Below are 20,176 nucleotides of genomic sequence, written 5' to 3'. Positions count from 1 at the left end.
ACAAACTTTATAGGAAGGCCACAAAACGCGTAGTTAATTACCGAGTTTGGAGCCACAAAATTTAAATTACAAATACAGTCTAGATTTCTGTTTCCAAAAACATCAAAGTTTGTTTAAATCCTTTTTATTAATGGCGAAAGCTATTTCTTTTATACTTCGGAAATCTTGTAAAAGTGGCTGCCAAGTTTAATTAGAGGCAAAAATTGTAAACCACTTTCAAAGAGATGTTTAAACTTCGAGTGGAAGTTAATAATCGCGAAAGATCCAATAAATTATCTTCTCACCTTCGCAAACTAAATCTTAAACATTAACCGAATACTGGATATATTTTGTTCAACATTTTTCGCTTATGCGTAGCTTTTGCGCGCTTTTGCGTAGCTATTTGACTTTAAAGACTAAGTAGGTACTTATTACGCTTAAAGGACCTCATTTAGAAATTTTATACTATGAACGGATTTAAAACAAGCTAATATTAAATTTACCATCTATTATGTTCTAACTCCTAAATTGCATTAAACTTTGTGTAAGTATTTATTAGGCCGCACCTACAAAGTTGTTCCTAATGTCGAGATAAACAATAAAATAATAAACTATCTCGGCAATAATTACCAAATACATGTAATTTTCCCATATAGCAATTATTATGCAGTAAATATTTCAAACCCTCTACAATTCAACAATATTATTCTACACTAATGTTATGTATAAGTTTCAGATTGCTGCTCAATCAAGCGTTGGATTGTAACATCGGATCTATGCATTGCCAATTTCCTGACCTATGGACGGAACCTTTGACAGAATTCATATTATAGATTGAGCTTTGAATACCTACTGCGTATAAGTCAGTGAACCAAATAGCGAGTAATATAGGAGTTTATAAGGACCCATTTTTTTTTTTTTATACTTGATAGGCAGGCGTTTGACCACTATCCCGCCTGATGTAAAGCGGTGATGCGATCTATGTCTGCCTAGAAGAAGCCTATTCGCTCTAGACTTGAAGAGCTGCAGATTGTAATGGTCCGGGAATATCGACGATGGAAGAGAATTCCACTCCTTCGCAGTTGTGTATGTGCGGTATATCGACTGTGAAGGGATGGAGTTCCATTCCGCGCCTGGATTCTTGCAAAAGAAAAACGAATGACTACATATTATATTATAGGTAATAGTGGTAGACGCGAATGATTGTATTTTATTTAGAAATAGCTTAAAGTCTGTATTTTTTTTTTCTTTACATTTGCAAAGACTTGTGAAAAAAGTCGGCTGAAAACCTGAAAGGACAGCTTTTCAATCAATCAATACATACATAAGTGTAACTGTAAAAAGGGCTGAGAAAACTTATGAAATAATAAATTTTCCAACAATAAAAGTATTAGCAAAAAGTATATAGGCAATTAGCATTGCTACGTATGACTCAGTTCATAAAATATAACAACCTCCATTCACATTAAGCTTTGACATTGGTACTGCAATATCCTGAAAATTGCAAGAATGTTCCTCATAAAATTTGCATTTGTGAACTTGTGATATAAATTGTGACTGTTACGTTCATAAATGGAGACACTACAATAGTATCTTTTAAAATATGCAATTTTTCATTGCGCAATGCCACTTTAATATGTGTTAGACGTGACTTTTGATTTAATATTTTTGTGGATAAATAGTTGTCAATATAGTTGTCACTGTTTCCTGTCCGAACATGCTTAGCTGTCGAATACTATAAATTGCCGCTTTCCTTTGACTCGTGGCGCATTCGTACGAATCGTGCCTAGGGGCTCGGACGCTGTTTATACGACGTTCGACCCAACTACCCTCACTTTACTAATAGTCGTTGACTAGCTGCGTTTTGTTATCAACTACCTACATCAATTAGGTAGCTGTGTAGAATCGCAGTACATTCTTATTACATTTCAAACTAATATTAAACTAGCTTCGCGTTTTATTTTTTACATCAGAAGCGGGATAGAATTCAAGCCTACACTTGTTAATTGTTTTGACTTTACGTAGTTTTGTAACGGCATACTGGCATTTGTGTTTTTTCGTTCGTTGTGTGAAGTAAAAGTTTGTTACGTGGATTATTGTAACGGGAATGTAGTTCATCGAAGGAATTGTGTGTAGTGATCCAAATCGCTAGTTGAACTCTGGCGTTGAGGTATTGTCTAGTCGCTGACGTATCGTAGTGATGTATTTCACTAGTCGTACGAGCGTAGATATACCAAGATACGCGAACGGAGTGCCTATGTCATGTGGAGGTGGTTATTGTTCTGTCAGGTCAGTGTGGCCGAGGCAGTGTAATCCCGAGATGAACTACCGTAGTGTTTTAATACGAGAAAAGGCGTACGAGGACGTACGATTGTCAGTATGGCCGTGTTAGACGTGACTTTTGATTTAATATTTTTGTGGATAAATAGTTGTCAATATAGTTGTCACTGTTTCCTGTCCGAACATGCTTAGCTGTCGAATACTATAAATTGCCGCTTTCCTTTGACTCGTGGCGCATTCGTACGAATCGTGCCTAGGGGCTCGGACGCTGTTTATACGACGTTCGACCCAACTACCCTCACTTTACTAATAGTCGTTGACTAGCTGCGTTTTGTTATCAACTACCTACATCAATTAGGTAGCTGTGTAGAATCGCAGTACATTCTTATTACATTTCAAACTAATATTAAACTAGCTTCGCGTTTTATTTTTTACATCAGAAGCGGGATAGAATTCAAGCCTACACTTGTTAATTGTTTTGACTTTACGTAGTTTTGTAACGGCATACTGGCATTTGTGTTTTTTCGTTCGTTGTGTGAAGTAAAAGTTTGTTACGTGGATTATTGTAACGGGAATGTAGTTCATCGAAGGAATTGTGTGTAGTGATCCAAATCGCTAGTTGAACTCTGGCGTTGAGGTATTGTCTAGTCGCTGACGTATCGTAGTGATGTATTTCACTAGTCGTACGAGCGTAGATATACCAAGATACGCGAACGGAGTGCCTATGTCATGTGGAGGTGGTTATTGTTCTGTCAGGTCAGTGTGGCCGAGGCAGTGTAATCCCGAGATGAACTACCGTAGTGTTTTAATACGAGAAAAGGCGTACGAGGACGTACGATTGTCAGTATGGCCGTGTTAGACGTGACTTTTGATTTAATATTTTTGTGGATAAATAGTTGTCAATATAGTTGTCACTGTTTCCTGTCCGAACATGCTTAGCTGTCGAATACTATAAATTGCCGCTTTCCTTTGACTCGTGGCGCATTCGTACGAATCGTGCCTAGGGGCTCGGACGCTGTTTATACGACGTTCGACCCAACTACCCTCACTTTACTAATAGTCGTTGACTAGCTGCGTTTTGTTATCAACTACCTACATCAATTAGGTAGCTGTGTAGAATCGCAGTACATTCTTATTACATTTCAAACTAATATTAAACTAGCTTCGCGTTTTATTTTTTACATATGTAAAAGAGCATGTGCATGACTAAGACTAATGTGGAAGGCGTCGGTCGTCTCTAGCACAGGTTTATACCTAGTTGAGGCGATCGTCGAGTTTGTATAATTTATGTCAATGTATTGTTACTCAATAAATGATTTTTATTTATTTATTTATTTTATATAATTTGACGTTTCCGTTATAACACTCTTGCAAGACGTACCACAATAATCAAATAACTGTCTTCATTATTTTTATTTGAAATCGTCTAGTTTATATTGCACTTTTGGGACATTGATAGTAGTAATTGTTATAATAATATAAATAACTTTCCAATTATTCGAAGTGAACAAAAAAGTATGATTTTTACTAAAAGTTCATCATCACAATAAATCCTAAGCTATAAAATTATAAGAGTAGATATTGATCAATTAAGAATGATAAATAATTATATAATATTGTGTCCCACTGTTGGTATACTAAGCTCAAAGGAGGTTATAGTTTTGCCTACGCTGAGTACGTAAAAATTACTTAAAAAATTCCAGACGCATTTTTTTTTTCCAAATAGATGAATTCTTAAAACTCTATGTGTACAGTGTACACCCCTAAGAAGCAGCCCGCCCATTTTTGCCACTAGCACGTGAGCTATCGTTTAAGATTATGTTTTCATAGACAAAAGCTCACATTAGAGAAGCGGTATATGACGGCTGCGCGAAGCTAGAGAAGAAAACATGGATTTTCAGGAAAAATTTATGAAAAATTTTTTGATGTAATTTTGTTGTTTATGTATTTTTTACGTGATCAGTGTATGCAAAACTACACGTCCCTTCGCGCTTAGTATACCAATGGTGGGACACCCTGTATATTTAAATATAATTTCTCTATGATTTACGATTAAATTAGTCATCTCAAAATCTCATCAATAGCACCTGAAGAAATCTCTTATTTGACCATTTTCTTCCATACACAATAGAACGGCGCTAATATTTCTCCTATCTCCAAGTAAACGTCGACCTTCTAGAAGTGATTAATGGTATCTGAACAATAGGGCTCTTAGTGCTCGTGATAATTTGCTCCACGTATTGTGCTGGATGATAGATCTGTTCTGTGATAATGACGTTATTTAATTAACTGGAGTTTCGTATTAAAGGAAGGTTAAGAGCTAAAGGACGTCTAGAAATTAAGCGTTAGAGCTTTTAGTTTACAGATTTTGTCACAAGTTTTAGCTTATGTACACATCCTACTAATATTATAAATGCGAAAGTTTGTGACGATGTGTGTGTGTTTGTTACTCTTTCACGCAAATACTACTGAACCGATTACAATGAAATTTAGCATACATATAGAAGGTAACTTGGATTAACACAAAGGATAGTTCTTATCACGGAAATCCCACGGAAACGGGAACTATGCGGATTTTTCTTTGAAAACGCGGGCGAAGCCGCGGGCGGAAAGCTAATCGCTCTCCATGCCTATGTTTCACATTAATTATCATTGAAAGAAATTAGTATATTTTAAATTATGAGTTGAACTTTGAACAGGGATTTAGGAGTCTGCAATGTTCGGCAAATGATCAAAGATCGGGAAGGAAATAGAAGACTTATTAAAATTAAATAAAATAAAATAAAATAAATTAAAATAAAGCAACATATTATTATATAATATACACACTTACACACACACACACACACACACACACACACACACACACACACACACACACACACACACACACACACACACACACACACACACTTTATATAAGAAAATGTTATTCATGTAACACTTAAGCATAATGTACTGTCGGAAGAGCGAGATGTCCTAACACAAGCATTTAATTGCTTAAAAGGATGTCTCAATGACTGTTAAATTGTAATACTATTTGTTACAGAATAAATATTTTGATCACCTTAACAAAACGAGCCAAAAACATAAATTGGCATCCTCAAGAATTTCGATAAGATATCGTGAAATCTGTAAAGTAGGCAACAGGTGACTGAAATGAGCTCCTGCATTTCGGTATTGAGAAAAATTCATATATATCACTTACCTTAGGTGGCACAATCAGATATGTTTCGATCTTATGGTCAGCGAGGTAACCTTCTCTGGAAGCCCCGTCTCCAGGCTCCACTTCGAATTTGCCTCCGAGTTGCAGCATGGTTGCTTTGGTTATGTGAACCCGACTGTAATATACAATAATTTGGATATTAAGAATCTAACTTTGAAGTAATAGTTCAGACATTTCATCATTATCAAAGTTTTCATAGTGAATATAATAAGAAAATAATCTAAGCAAAACTAAATCAGTAATTAATACTAATAATTAACTGAAATACTTGCACAAGTTAAGATGATTTAAAAGATAATCCCCATACGAATAGCCGTTTTTTAAGGCTAATTTAATCAAAAACATCGCTATAAAGTAAGGTAATGCTATAACACTTAATGATGTTCAAATAATGCGGAGAAGTTTTCGCGAACAATAATTAATTAAATGAAATAAAATGCCTTACTACTCATTACATACATTAGTAACATAGAGTAGGTACCTATATATTAAAATAAAATATGATGGTGACGTTACCAAGTTTTTCAAACGTGTGTGTGTTCTTAATTACCTTAGAAAAAATGTAATTCGTGTACGGGACTATTTATTTATTTATTTCCCTATAAGAGTGATTAAATACAATGTATTTCTAGTATAATTCGAATTTAGACCCGTGATCAAATTCGCTGAAATTTTTAAACACTAAATAATAATAGCATGAATAATTCATGATGTTTTGTAGATAAAAACAAATTGCGATTCAACTTCAAAGTAATTATATAATTTCTCCTAACTGCTTAATTTTAAAGAGGTATTTCTCGGAAATTAATAGGATGACCAATGATTGTAAAAAGGTAAAAGGTAAAATTTATGTGTTTCAAGGAAGGTTACAAAATATCAAATATGTTTTAATCCCTACTAATATTATAAATGCGAAAGTAACTCTGTCTGTCTGTCTGTTACTCAATCACGCCTAAACTACTGAACTAATTTGCATGAAATTTGGTATGGAGATATTTTGATACCCGAGAAAGGACATAGGCTACCTTTTAATGCGAAATATGTACCACGGACGAAGCCGGGGCGGACCACTAGTACATAATATATAGAACTAGCTTTCCGCCCGCGGCTTCGCCCGCGTTTTCAAAGAAAAACCCGTTCCCGTAGGATTTCCGGGATAAAACCTATCCTATGTCCTTTCTCGGGTATCAAAATATCTCTATACCAAATTTCATGCAAATTGGTTCAGTAATTAAGGAGTGATTGAGTAACAGACAGACAGACAGAGTTACTTTCGCATTTATAATATTACTATGGATTTAGAGAGCATTTAGATCAAACTAAAATATAGCTAGAGTTGAGCAGGAGCATTATTTCGTGGTCTTTTAGTGTAAAAGAAAACTCGAATTCAGTGTTGTTCAGTATCAGAACATTGTGTAGAATCTTTTCGAACGCACTAAGAACAACGAAATAATGCTCTACGCCTGTTTACACTAAAAAAATTGACGTAGCGGGGTTAAAATGAGCATTCGCTCGTTTGACTAAAATGCACCGTAATCCAAAAGTATAGTTTAAATCCTAGTAGGGTTTGAATGAATATTGTAAATGAAAAAGTTTTTCACTATAAATTTCAGGAAAAATTTACTGGACAGATTTGGATGAAACTTTAGAGTACGTAACTAATATTATAAGTAATTACATCAGTAATATTTTAATAAAAACTAATATATTATAAATTGAGGCAATAATTCACTTTATTCGGAATAAATTCCACGTCATTTTGTAACTTAAACGCTTTAAATAAAATATTCAAAAGCGCTAAGCGTACAAGAGTGTCATTAAAAATTTCCGTACCCTAATTTCTAGGAAGTGTCCATATTTTGCAACGTCCAAGTTCTGAAGTTGAAAATGTCTACTTTATAATGTACTTAGAGTAATAGACGAGCATTTCGAATTTAAATTTAATAATAATATTATTATTATGGCTTAATTTCCATAACTTACGGCTAGGCGCCAACAGAATAAAAATTATCTTACAAGTGCAATGTATGATACATAAAGACATTTTAAGTTTGAAAAATCAGATGTTTTGCGCGAAGTGACAGTAGTACCCACCTCAACGCTTCGCTTATGAGGCGTGCAATACCCGGTCTTTTGGGAGGCTTAAGTGGCGACACATAATTATTATCTCCAAAATACACTCACTACTTGCCAACAACTCTAAGTTCAATGATTTGAAAAAAAAAATACCAGTATTCTTCAAATATGGTATCATTTATATTCTATAATATAAAAATGAATCCCAAAATGTGTTGGTAAGCGCATAACTTGAGAACGGCTGAACCGATTTCGATAATTCTTTTTTTATTATATTCCTTGAAGTACGAGGATGGTTCTTATGTAGAGAAAACGTAAATATGTACCACGGGCGAAGCCGGGGCGGACCGCTAGTACAATATAAAAAAAATATTTTCAATATTTTTTATATATTGAAAATATTTTTTTTATATTGTACTAGCGGTCCGCCATAGTCGCTACTACTTAACAAGCAAAGCCTTATAAAACACAGTAAGAGTTTCCTCCATTTCTATACTTCCTTCGTAACTGTTTGAAGAAAACTGCATCACAAAGTTAACGTCAAAACGATGAAAAGTACTCAACACTTTGTGAGTCCTTGCTTCTTTGCGTGGAAAATTAAACTCAGGAATTCTATAAATCATAGCGGAATATTCAGCTTAAGACAAGGCTTACAGTTTTATAAGTGGTTCTAAATGAAGTTAGAAACTAAACGGGTAAAGTATGATCGTCGTCCTTTAATTTTATACTTATTGCGATCATAGTAATATCTGAACTAATAATATACATCTGAAAAGTTTGTTTGTTTGAACGCGCAAATCAGAACTAGGTAAGTATGTATTTGAATTGAAAAGTTGTTTTTTTGTTGCATTGTCCATTTATCGATGTTTTTTGATTATTAAGGAATCAGAATATCATTTTAAATCACAAATAAAAGGTTCGCTGTCGCGCGAGATAACACGTAGTTAATGAGCTCCTCGTATTTAATTCTTTTTTCGTGATAAAAATAACATTTAAACTTGGAACAGTGTGTCATCGTGAATATCAGTGTTAAATGGAAGTATCAGTGCAAAAATAATCTCAATAACGGACGCAAACTTGTGAGTTATAACTTAAAACTTTATAAATTTACGATTAACGGCAACTTGCAGTTCGTCCTTGTCGCTGCGTTACAACGCTCCAAGGTCACGACGGAACGCTTCGTAAAGCGCTTGAAGCGCTGTTGCAAACCTTGTCAATTAGACGGACGCATTTATTTTATAATTTTTTTTTTTTTTTGGAGACCGAAACTTTTTAACGAATTTACCCATCAATAATGGCTCCTCCGATTAAATGTGCAACATGTCAAAACATTATAAAAACGAAAGACTTCTTGACCTGTCACTTTTGTAACTCTAAGTACGATATAGAATGCGCAGATATGAGTCGCCATTTTTTTAGATTGATGATACCAGAACATAAATCGTCTTGGAAATGCGCTACCTGTAAAAGTAAACTGCTTGCGTCAAGCGATTCAAATATCGCAAGTAGTGACAGTGCAGTTGCTGCTTCAGCTTTCAAAAAGTCTCAACACCTGGAGAGTATTACCGGCACTGCAGACTGTTATATTACAGAAAATCGGCTGCGCGTAATATTAAAGGAAGCCTTAGAGTCGTCAGTTTTGGTTCAATTAGGAGACATACAGAAGCAGATAAGCTCTTTTCATGAAAGTCTAGATTTTATTAATACACAATTTGAGAATATTAAAACTCAGCTGAAAGAAAAAAGTTCTATTATAAACGATCTTAAAGCAGATAACCTTTTTCTGAAGACGTCAGTAAAAGATTTAACAAGTAGACTTCATACAATAGAACAGCACATGAGGGAAAACAACTTGGAAATAAACGGCATTCCTGAACATAAATCTGAAAATTTACTGAATACAATTGGCCAATTAGTCAAGACAGTTGATAACCCCATTGCTCCCGCAGATATCTTGTTTGTCACTCGTGTCCAGAAATTGAATAAGGATGATTCAAGACCTCGCTCTGTTATAGTAAAACTGCGTAATATACAACACCGCGATGCAGTTATTGCTGCTGTGTCAAATTTCAATAAAAATAACTCTGATGCCAAACTAAATTCTCATCATTTAGGTATAGGCGGAGCACCCAGCCCTGTTTTTGTATCAGAACACTTGACACCGACTAATAAATCGCTTCACGCAGCAGCCCGGATCAGAGCTCGCGAGAAAAACTATAAGTTCGTTTGGGTCAGGAACGGCAAGATCTATGTCCGCAAAGACGTATCCAGTCAAGCCTTTCAAATACGCAACAGGGATAGTCTTAATATCATTAGTTAGTAACTTAACTTAAAATGTTTTTATATTTTTTTTACTTAAAATTCGATATGTACTACCAAAATGTCCGTGGTCTTCGTACCAAAACCAATGATGTGTATAACGAAATCCTACAGCATGACTACAAATCTATTGCATTTACCGAAACATGGCTTAATAGCAGTATAGCGGATAGCGAAATATTCGATTCAAGATATGTAGTATACCGAAGAGATCGACAGCATAATATTAAGAACGATGGTGGTGGAGTCCTTTTTGCAATATCACGCGACACTCCATCGTATCGCATTCAAAATTGGGAATCGGAGTGCGAGGATCTGTGGGTCATGACTGAGGTATTGTTAAATGGTAAGACAATTAAGTTAGCTATTTGTATTGTGTACCTTCCCCCGCCCGTTAATATCGGAACTTTGAATATATTCTTAAATAGCTTAGATAGAGTATTGTGTACTGCTGATAATGTTATAGTAGTAGGTGACTTCAATCTCGGTTTCATAAATTGGAAAAGGACTTCTCACAGCGATGTATTAATTCCATCTGATTACAACTGTTCTTTGGGTCACAATTTGATAGATTTTTTGTCATCTAATTGTCTAAATCAGTTCAATGAGTTTAGGAATTGTAATTCGAAAGTATTAGACCTAGTCATAAGTAATTTATCGAATAGTATAATATCTGTCTATAAGTCTGACGATAGCTTATCCAGAATCGATTCTAATCATCCATGTCTATTAATATCACTAATTAACTGTCGAGATATTAAATCCCTCAAATCGAAATACAATCCTAGGCATAACTTTTGGAGAGCAAATTATCCTGCACTTAACAATGAGCTTGGTTCTGTCGATTGGCTGGATCAGTTATCGAATCTATCAGATGTTAACGATATGGTCTCTGCATTTTACAATATTTTGAATTCTGCTATTAAGAAACATGTCCCAATACGAAGTGGATTTAAATCTAAATACCCAAGTTGGATGAGTATTTCATTAATAAAACGCTTAAAGGAAAAAGACAAGGTTAGAAGGAGGTTTCATAAGTATAATAATCCACGTGATAGCATAGAATATAAAATACTTCGTGAGCAATGTCAAAAGTTAACCGATAAATGTATAAGTGATTATAAACATGCTATAGAGTCTAATATAGCAAAAGATCCTAAAAAATTTTGGCGCTATTTTAAGTATAAAGCTAAAACTAATTCCTCTATACCTTCTGAAATGCATCTAAGCGATTCTACAACCTCTACTGGTCCAGGAATAGCGAATTTATTTGCCGAGCACTTTCAGTCAGTGTATACACCCGTATCCGGTCCGACAAATCATATAAATTATTCATCATTAAACCACTATACTTAATATTAATTCAAATGTTTCCTTTTCTGAGACAGAAATACTTAAATGCATTCAAAAACTTGACTACAATAAAGGTCCGGGTCCAGACCAAATACCTTCACTCTTTGTTAAACGGTGTGCCAAAGTTCTCGCCCTTCCTTTATCATTGATATTTAATAATTCATTAAGATTTGGTATTTTTCCATCATCATGGAAAGAAACTAGGATAATCCCACTCTTCAAAAAAGGTGATCGTAGCAATGTTTGTAATTATCGACCAATCGCAATTTTAAGCTGCTTCCCAAAAATTCTCGAGTCTTTGCTAACTCCGCTCATTTCTAGACATATTCATCACTCAATATCACCCCACCAGCATGGCTTTGTTAAAGGACGCTCCATACACACTAACATGGTAACATTTATTTCAAACCTTTCTTATGATGTTGACAGAGGGAAGCAAGTAGATGTTATATATACAGATTTTGCAAGCGCCTTTGACAAAGTCGACCACTCAGTTTTGATACAAAAGATATCATCCTACGGAATATCGGGCCCCCTGCTTAATTGGTTTCAATCGTACCTCAGAGAGAGACCTCTAGTAGTATCAGTTGACGGCTATACATCTAAATCATACCAGGCAACTTCAGGCGTGCCTCAAGGATCACATTTAGGCCCTATTCTCTTCGTCATTTTTATCAACGACATAACTGTTGCTATTAAAAACTCACAAGTTTCATTATTTGCTGACGATCTTAAACTTTATAAAGTCGTCGATTCAGTTTATGACGCACAATTGATACAAAGCGATCTAAATAATATCCAATCTTGGTGTGAAGCAAACAAAATGATTATAAACCCAAAAAAATGTTTTCACCTTATCTGCACTAGGAAAAAAAATGTACTTAAATCTAGTTTTGTTATTAATCGTGTTCAAATAGAAGAGGTCAAAGAAATGAGGGACTTGGGTATTGTGATTGATGGGAGCTTAAAGTTTAATTCGCATTTTGACACAATTGTTAAAAAGGCGAATCAGATGGTTGGTTTCTTGAAAAGAAACACAAAAGGATTCCGTTTTAATAGTACCCGGATTATTCTGTACAATAGTATGGCTCGCAGCGTTCTTGAATACGCGAGTGTCGCTTGGAACCCCTACTTCACCGTTCACTCTCAACGACTGGAAGCTGTACAGCGAAGGTTCACTCGGTACCTTGCCTTTATTTCACCTGGCATTTCGCATAGACGCCCCTACTATGATAGACTAGCTTTTTTCAAAATGGATAAACTTTAGGATAGAAGAGTCACCCTAGACCTAACATTTTTGTTTAAATTGTTAAACGGAACAATCGATAGCCCAGATTTGCTCAATAGTATAATGTTTAATGCTCCCCGTTCGATTCCCAGAAAACCTATCCGAACTTTCAGCATTCCAACTTGTAGAACAACTCTCGGTTCGAACTCACCAGTTTTTCGCTTATTGAGAACCTACAATGAATACCTCACTAAAGTTCCGAACCTTGATATTTTTCACGATAGTTTATCAATGTTTAAACGAAAAGTGCACAGATCATATCACATCACGTTTTAAAATTAAGCAATATTGAATTAATATACTAAGGTACTTTATTTGTATAAAACATCCCCATTAACTACATTTATCTTTAGTTTTTCTTGTAATGATGTGTACATCTATAATAGGATCAAGCATTAGAATATTCTTACTTTGTATTTATTATTAAGGAATGATGTATGCGCGATCTGTCGATGTACCCAAATAAATAAATAAATAAATAATAATGTATGAAAAAATAAAATTATGTAAATAAATAATTCGTAAAACTGGCTAGCACTACAACTACAATTCGTAAAATGTTCACCGTTATACACATGTTATACATTTAAAAATTCATCTCTCTATCACATTTCATCGCTACGTGACTACACGGTTTATAGCACTACTAGGCATACCCCGCAATCCCGCCAGACTCCATGTGATTGGCCAGCGTGACGTCATCGCTCCACACGTCAAACTGCCACTTGCGCAAGCCGAGGACGCCGCACAGCACGTTGCCGGTGTGGATGCCTATGCGCATGTCTACGTTGAATCCTGTGGCTTCTCTGACAAACCTGTAAAATGGTATACTTTAGTAACTTGTCTAAAAATGTTTGTATTTAGGTACTATAAGCAAATATTAGGTGTTATTGATCCGTTGTATTCTGTTACTATATCCACTTCAAGGAGGGAATTCAAAAAATAAATAGTACTAATGATCACATTTCTAGTATTTTTAGGTAATCTTTGACACCTGAAAATAATGCAATTTCTACCATCATCAGTTTAAAAGAAGTACCTGACGAATTACAAAGTTAGTCACAAATTATTCTCAGCTCCTGGCAAACAAAAACTAAACAATTTATAAACATATAGTGGATATAAGGACATACCGAATAGCATCAATCATTTGCAAGCCCATATTGACGCAGTTGTAGGCGTGGTTCGGTCTACTGACGGGCAAACCGGACACGCAGTAATAACAGTCGCCTAGGATCTTGATCCGCATACACTGGTTTTCCTAAATAAGATAATTAATAAAAAAGATAGATAATACGAGTATAGAAATTTATTTATTAAATTAACATATTAATTAACAGTAATTATACAAAATAATAATATTTAAATATGTTTATGGAATTTGAAACGATATTAATTTGCAAATCAATAACTATCTCATTTTGTAAATTTAACTCTTGGCATATTAATTATTAAAACTAGCTTCTTGAGAAATTATCTAGGGGTTCCTTGTTACAATATTTGACTCCAACTCTACAGCTATCAAGACCTTTAATTATAAGGATCCATAAAATTGTGTTCTCCAATTTTTTACTGAATGAAAAACAGATAGAGTCGCACGTTTATAATGCTAGAACATTTTTAAATATCATAGGCTTAATTAAATTAAAATGTATAAACACGGTACGGATCACATTAGAGATTTTGTCTGGGGTCTTGATGTTCTACGATTTAATGTTCTTTATAGTAGTTTTAGGTTCAGTACTTTAGAACTAAAACTTTGTAGGCGAAGGGACCTTAAGGATTTTGACCACAGACACACTTGGAAACAAACTTTTTAAAGTTTTAATTTTGTACAACATTGGGTCTATTCCTGTGATATTTCTCGCAAGTCTCATCGCTCTACAATTGAGCAATTGGCATAGAATATTAATAGACCGGGAGATACTGACACAAAATTTCGAGTCATTTGTAACAGGATGGCGGTTCTACAGGGGTCTTAGTACGCAATGACAAAAAGAAAAATGATGGTATGAACGCTGGTACCGGTGGGTTAGTCGCGTGGGCGTTAGTCAAACTCGTCGGAAAAATAGCGAAAGTCAAACGATTTGTAACACAAAAATTTTAGAATTTACCGATAGCCCATAAAAAAGAAGTAGGCGGTAGTGTCATGCCATACTTTTCCGGTATGACTTACAAGTTACAGCCCGCCATACCGACGCGAATGTGTTGATTTAAAAAAAACAATTATTCAACCATTTGTACCAAGCTAACTTTTGCACAGGTAACCATCGTCGTGCAGCCATTTACGAAAATCGCCATGCCATACTTTTCGGACGATTCCAAATGGTCGCCATACCGCCGAAAATCTGCAAAATTTTTTTATTTCGCCTATCTTTTTGTACCAGTATTGCATTTGGCTTTTTGGAGAGTATTTGATAAAATGTGACCATTATTATATTTGCCATACTTCTAGTAGGGGGAAAAAGTGCTGTCATACTTGAAAAATAAATTTATTATTAATTTATATAAGTGAAGATTTCCAACACCTAGATCTTTGAAATTTTGTATTTATATTCGTTGATCCTCAAACTTACAGGAAAAATAAGTGCCATACTGTTACAAATCGTTTGACTTTCGCTATTTTCCGACGAGTTCGACTAACGCCCACGCGACTAAGCCGCCGGTACCAGCGTTCACACCATCATTTTTCTTTTTGTCATTGCGTACTAAGAACCCTGTAGAACCGCCATCCTGTTACAAATGACTCGAAATTTTGTGTCAGTATCTCCCGGTCTATAATCTTTTCCTAATTAATCATATTATTGTAAAGTATTTACAATTAGCTATGATGGTATTTACTATTGTATTTAATAAGTTAATTGTTACTATTTTCTTTTTTTTCATAATATAAATGAAAGGTTGCAAGCTGGGTCACATTTTTCATAGATTATTTTATTTCATTAAAACTACTAATAGTAGACAAACTTTTAATTTCACTAACAATAAAAAACCGTGTTAACAATTACGTTAAATCTGCTAACCCTAAAACTCTACATTTTGACAACAATAAATCAAACAACGACTCTATATTTCTGTTTTTCATATTATTTTCAACAACTTACTAACAAAATTGGGCCATCATGCTTTTTTTAATCATTTTCACAACATAACACAAAACATTCAAATCAACATCTTATCTACTTTGCTGTACAACAGAAAAATAGCTGCCAAGAACAAAGATCCATAGAGTAATATAATATATACGGGTATAGAGAGCCCGCTCGCAGAATTTTTTGAAGACCGCTAATGTCAATTGATCTGATAAACAGCGCCATCTATTATCGGCATCCACAAACTTGTGAAATGTATAGCTATAGCTATAGACATCTACTATATTACATGCAATGGTAGGTACTTTGACTTCAGCTTCTTACTATTTTATTGTATTCAAGTTGAGAGAAAATCAAATACCTAATAAGTAAAATCTTATCACCTTGAATACAGTAAAATAGTAAGAAGATGAAGTCTAAGCATGAGTTTCAGAAAGGGAGTGCATACAAATAAAAACAAATTTTATTTTACAATAATTTATTTATTTACACTTACAGTAATTAACATAGAATTGTAAATTTTGACAATGGTACGGAATTTTTAGAAAATAATTGATTTTGAACAGTATTACATATTTAAATAACAATATTATTTTTAATTGTTACATGTTTATGTTTATTTTTATATGTTTGTGCTGTTGTTTTTATTTCGTCCTCGCCATGATATGTGATTTTGCCAGACTGTATACAACAAGTAAATGAATTACTGTATTTTCAAAATAACTTTTTAATGTAGTTTTATGTTTATCACAATTAAAGGGATAATACACAAATATGTCAGTAAACTTTTTATTTTTTGTTTCAATCCTTTTTTAGGAACATCTTTCTTCAAAAATAATGTCCGTCACTATGCCGTCACTAAATTTTGTTTGATGGATATATTAAAATGATTTTTTATTCTTTTTGTATTCTTTGGAAATTCGTACACTTCACTACGGAGGACTGAGGAGAGGACTCAATTCAACGCGGATCGACGGATTAATTTCACGAAATCACGAATCACGAAGAACAGTACAAAATATGGAACAAAACTACAAACAAGCGCAAAGCAAGGAGCAGTCGCCATATTTGTGACGTATTTTCACAATCAATATTGGAATCAATTCATTGTGTTGCTATCGTAATTATTACTCAACTTGTAAGTTACACAAAATTTAAAAATATTTATAATACAAGTTCAATTAAATAATTAGATATTTAAATAAATGTTCTTTGTCTTTTTTGTTTTGTAATAAATTATTTCTTATCGATTGTTCTGCCATCTGTGATCGTATAAAGCAACTAATTGTTTTGGATACCGTTAAGAGATGGCGCATTTTGAAAATAAAAACCCCAAATCTGTCATTGTATGGAACTGTCCTACCCCTGACAAAGATCTCTGGCACAAAGGTGACAATATCTTCAAAGTAGTTCACAGGTGAGCTGTCAAAGTTATCTCTATGCAATGTGATTCAATGCTATAATAAGGCTTTAATAAATAGAAGCAGTATTTTTATTTTTAATAAATAGAAGCAGATGTTTAGAAATTAAAGACTTTTTAATAGGTATTAAAAACGATTTATTTATATTACTTTACTATAAAGTGTAAGAAACGACGGGTTGCATAATTTAATGAATAAATCACGATAAAAAACCCATTAAAAGTCTTAAAAATCTAAAAGCAGAAATTGATTGCTTTGAAAATAGTGCTTTTATTGTAATATGTATTAGCGAAAACACAGGCCGAAAATTTTAAAATCTATGTAAGTACTTATATAAAAATGAAACACGTTTTCCTTGGTCACGGCATTACGCGTGAACGGGTGGACCGATTTCGATAATTCTTTTTTATTATATTCCTTGAAGTTCGAGGATGGTTCTTATGTAGAGAAAACGTAAATATGTACCACGGGCGAAGCCGGGACCGCTAGTAAAACAATATTTTACTTTCGATATTTGACTCTAAAATTAAGTAGGTAGCTCTATCTTACACACATAATATTATTAATTAGTTAAGTAATAATAATTAATTGAATATTCATCCAATAAATCAATTATATACCAAAGTTTTATTGTGTTCGAACCATGTTCGAACAAAACAATTCCAAGCGAGCAAAACGATTATCTTTACTCGTAATATTCAGGAAAAATAGCTTTTAAGACATAAAGACTATTGGGAAAACAATACCAAGTGAATAATCTTTACGTTATAAATAAACTTCTTTGTTAATAAGCCAGTAACTAATACTACAGATAATAATATTATACTAGTAATATCTAAAACTAAGTACCTACTTGATAATGCGTAGAAGAATCATCAGTACTTACCATATATCAAGTAAGAAAGATTGTAGTCGAAAAAGGTTTTTAAATATTTATGTAATTATTAAGTAAATAAGCGTTAGTAGGTTGCAAAACGATTTCAGTTATATTGCAGGTCCTTCGAACCACCCATATTACGTAAGTGTTTAATAATTATTATACTCTTATCAATTCAGAATAATGTAAAAATGACTTAATGACTGATTGATATAATATTAATGATTAACGCAGTCAGTAGTAAGATTGTAACGAAGACGAGGGAAAACTAGAGTCTGGTGATTAATTTTAAAATAGAATGCAATTTTACGCGTGTCCTCGTGTTATTCAATTTTATTTCATTATTTACAAACCAACAATGTTCTTACTTAATGTGGGTAAATGAAAATTTATGAGCAGCAGATCCGGTACCCCATTAGACATTCATTGTAATTGCTCTCACAGCGCAATTTATATACCTTATATTTTATGCGCCTGCTAAAAAATTCGAAGCAATTTTGTGTTTATGCATTTTCTTGGTTGCGATTTCAGGAGTCATTAATATTATAGCGTGATTAAATTTTTACCTACAGTTTTATTTAGTACTTTATGTGCGCCTCGAGAGCTTAACCGGTATTTTAGATACAGACTAATCTAGAAGCACTGAACGGTAAAAAAATATTTCGCCTGTAAAAAGCTTCATTATTCCTAAGTGACATCGTTAAGAAGTAGTATTAAGTTTTTTCTACTACTTAACAATATTTTGATATCTGCGTTTTGCGAAATCAAAACAACAAATAAATAAATAGGCTTTAATTTAAATCTAGGTCAGCTAGGATTTTTGCGAGTAATTATTAAATTACCAAAGTGCAATACATAGTTATAAGCTCATTAATATTATAATTTTATTCATTAGATTCTTAATTATTGGATTATTAATCATTTGGAATCTGATAACTAATTATCGAATGTTTTTGTTGATTATAATTATTTATTGGACGAATTATCCTTATTTTTTTGCAGAAGCTACTTATACTGTAAAATGTAGGAAACAGTGAAAAATCACCTATAGGTATATAATATATATAAATATATTTAAGCTTCAAAATCAAACATTTTTTTTCTATGGTTGGATTGTATCATACACAACCCTTTTTTCTCAGGAAAATATCTTTTTCCCTATTTTAAATAAACAAACACGATTCTGTGTTAAAACTAGCTATTACTGCAAATAACCAGCTAAAAGCCGAGTTCTCGAATAAAAGAGCAGTTTAATTTAAACCAAAGTTTAACAAGTTAACCTCGCTCACCGATCTTGCGTATATTTACATTCCAAGATCCATAACTTTGAGCTACATGCAGTTTACTGAACATTTAATGTTATGAAGTTTGCAGAAGTTCACTGTTGCAGTTCTGCATAAAGCTCGGTTCTACATCAAATTGATCTTAGAAGTTTTCAAATTTATAGATTGTTATAGCAAAATTCGTTATTTTTGTAAGCGTAATAATAATTTACCTATGCATAATATAACAGTGGTTTAATTATTAATTATTATGATTAAGATAATCAAGTGAAATTTAGGTTTGAGCATCCAAAATCACATTGGATATTCCGTTCATCGAAAAATTTATAATTGTTTAAGCAGTGAGAAAAAACATTGCGGAAAAACGACTCTATAATTCAGAACCAAAAATATTAACTCTGGGATACTCCGCTGGAAAAAAAACGCATCTAAAAAGGAAATTCGTCTGGTAGATTCATGACTCTTTTATTCGGAAGCATTTGATCATTTAAAATCGATTATTAAGACATCAACTTGCTGATACAAAAATTCAATTAGTTAATGAATAAATTGACAATATGGAAATATAGAGCTACTACAAACGTTTAAATAAAACGCAAAAGTTATCTTTGAATCTATGTCGGAACGAAAGGAATATTTCCAACGGCGAACCAATATTTTTATGTAAAAAATATATGAACAATACTTATTAACTGACTTCTTTAAAAATCCAATAGCTCTCTAACCTTCCCTCAAAGTAGAGTTTACTACTATGTGGTTAAATATAATAAAAAAAATAATTTAATTATACATCCAAGTCATACTGAAATATTTATGCTGATTTAGTCAATACGCGTTTACCTACTACAGACATGAACCTTAAAGGTAAATAGTATCTGACATTTTCTGGCATATTGCTTCTTTTCTTTGTATATTAGCACACCCCGGACACTCCATACAAAATTATCGTTTTGACAGTCACACGTTGTAGAGACTGCAAATG

General features: G+C 33.4%; 1 protein-coding gene across 2 annotated transcripts in view; it reads right to left on the bottom strand.

Annotated features, from left to right (window-relative positions):
- Positions 1-20,176, bottom strand: part of Ac76E (adenylate cyclase type 2 Ac76E) — a 209,507-nt gene that overhangs the window by 13,546 nt on the left and 175,785 nt on the right. For both annotated transcript variants that reach the window (XM_089701777.1, XM_089701778.1), the window contains 3 exons: positions 13,655-13,782; positions 13,178-13,336; positions 5,468-5,600 (listed from right to left, as the gene is read on the bottom strand). In XM_089701777.1, coding sequence (XP_089557903.1) covers positions 5,468-5,600; positions 13,178-13,336; positions 13,655-13,782 — 420 coding nt within the window. The remainder of the gene's footprint in view (positions 1-5,467; positions 5,601-13,177; positions 13,337-13,654; positions 13,783-20,176) is intronic.

This window comes from Colias philodice, chromosome 12 (assembly GCF_061535455.1).
Source record: "Colias philodice isolate Cphi_HAF_F1 chromosome 12, ilColPhil1 Martin Lab GWU primary, whole genome shotgun sequence".
Classification (NCBI taxonomy): domain Eukaryota; kingdom Metazoa; phylum Arthropoda; class Insecta; order Lepidoptera; family Pieridae; genus Colias; species Colias philodice.
Note: the sequence above shows the minus strand (reverse complement) of the source record. Positions and strands in the feature narration are given on the sequence as shown.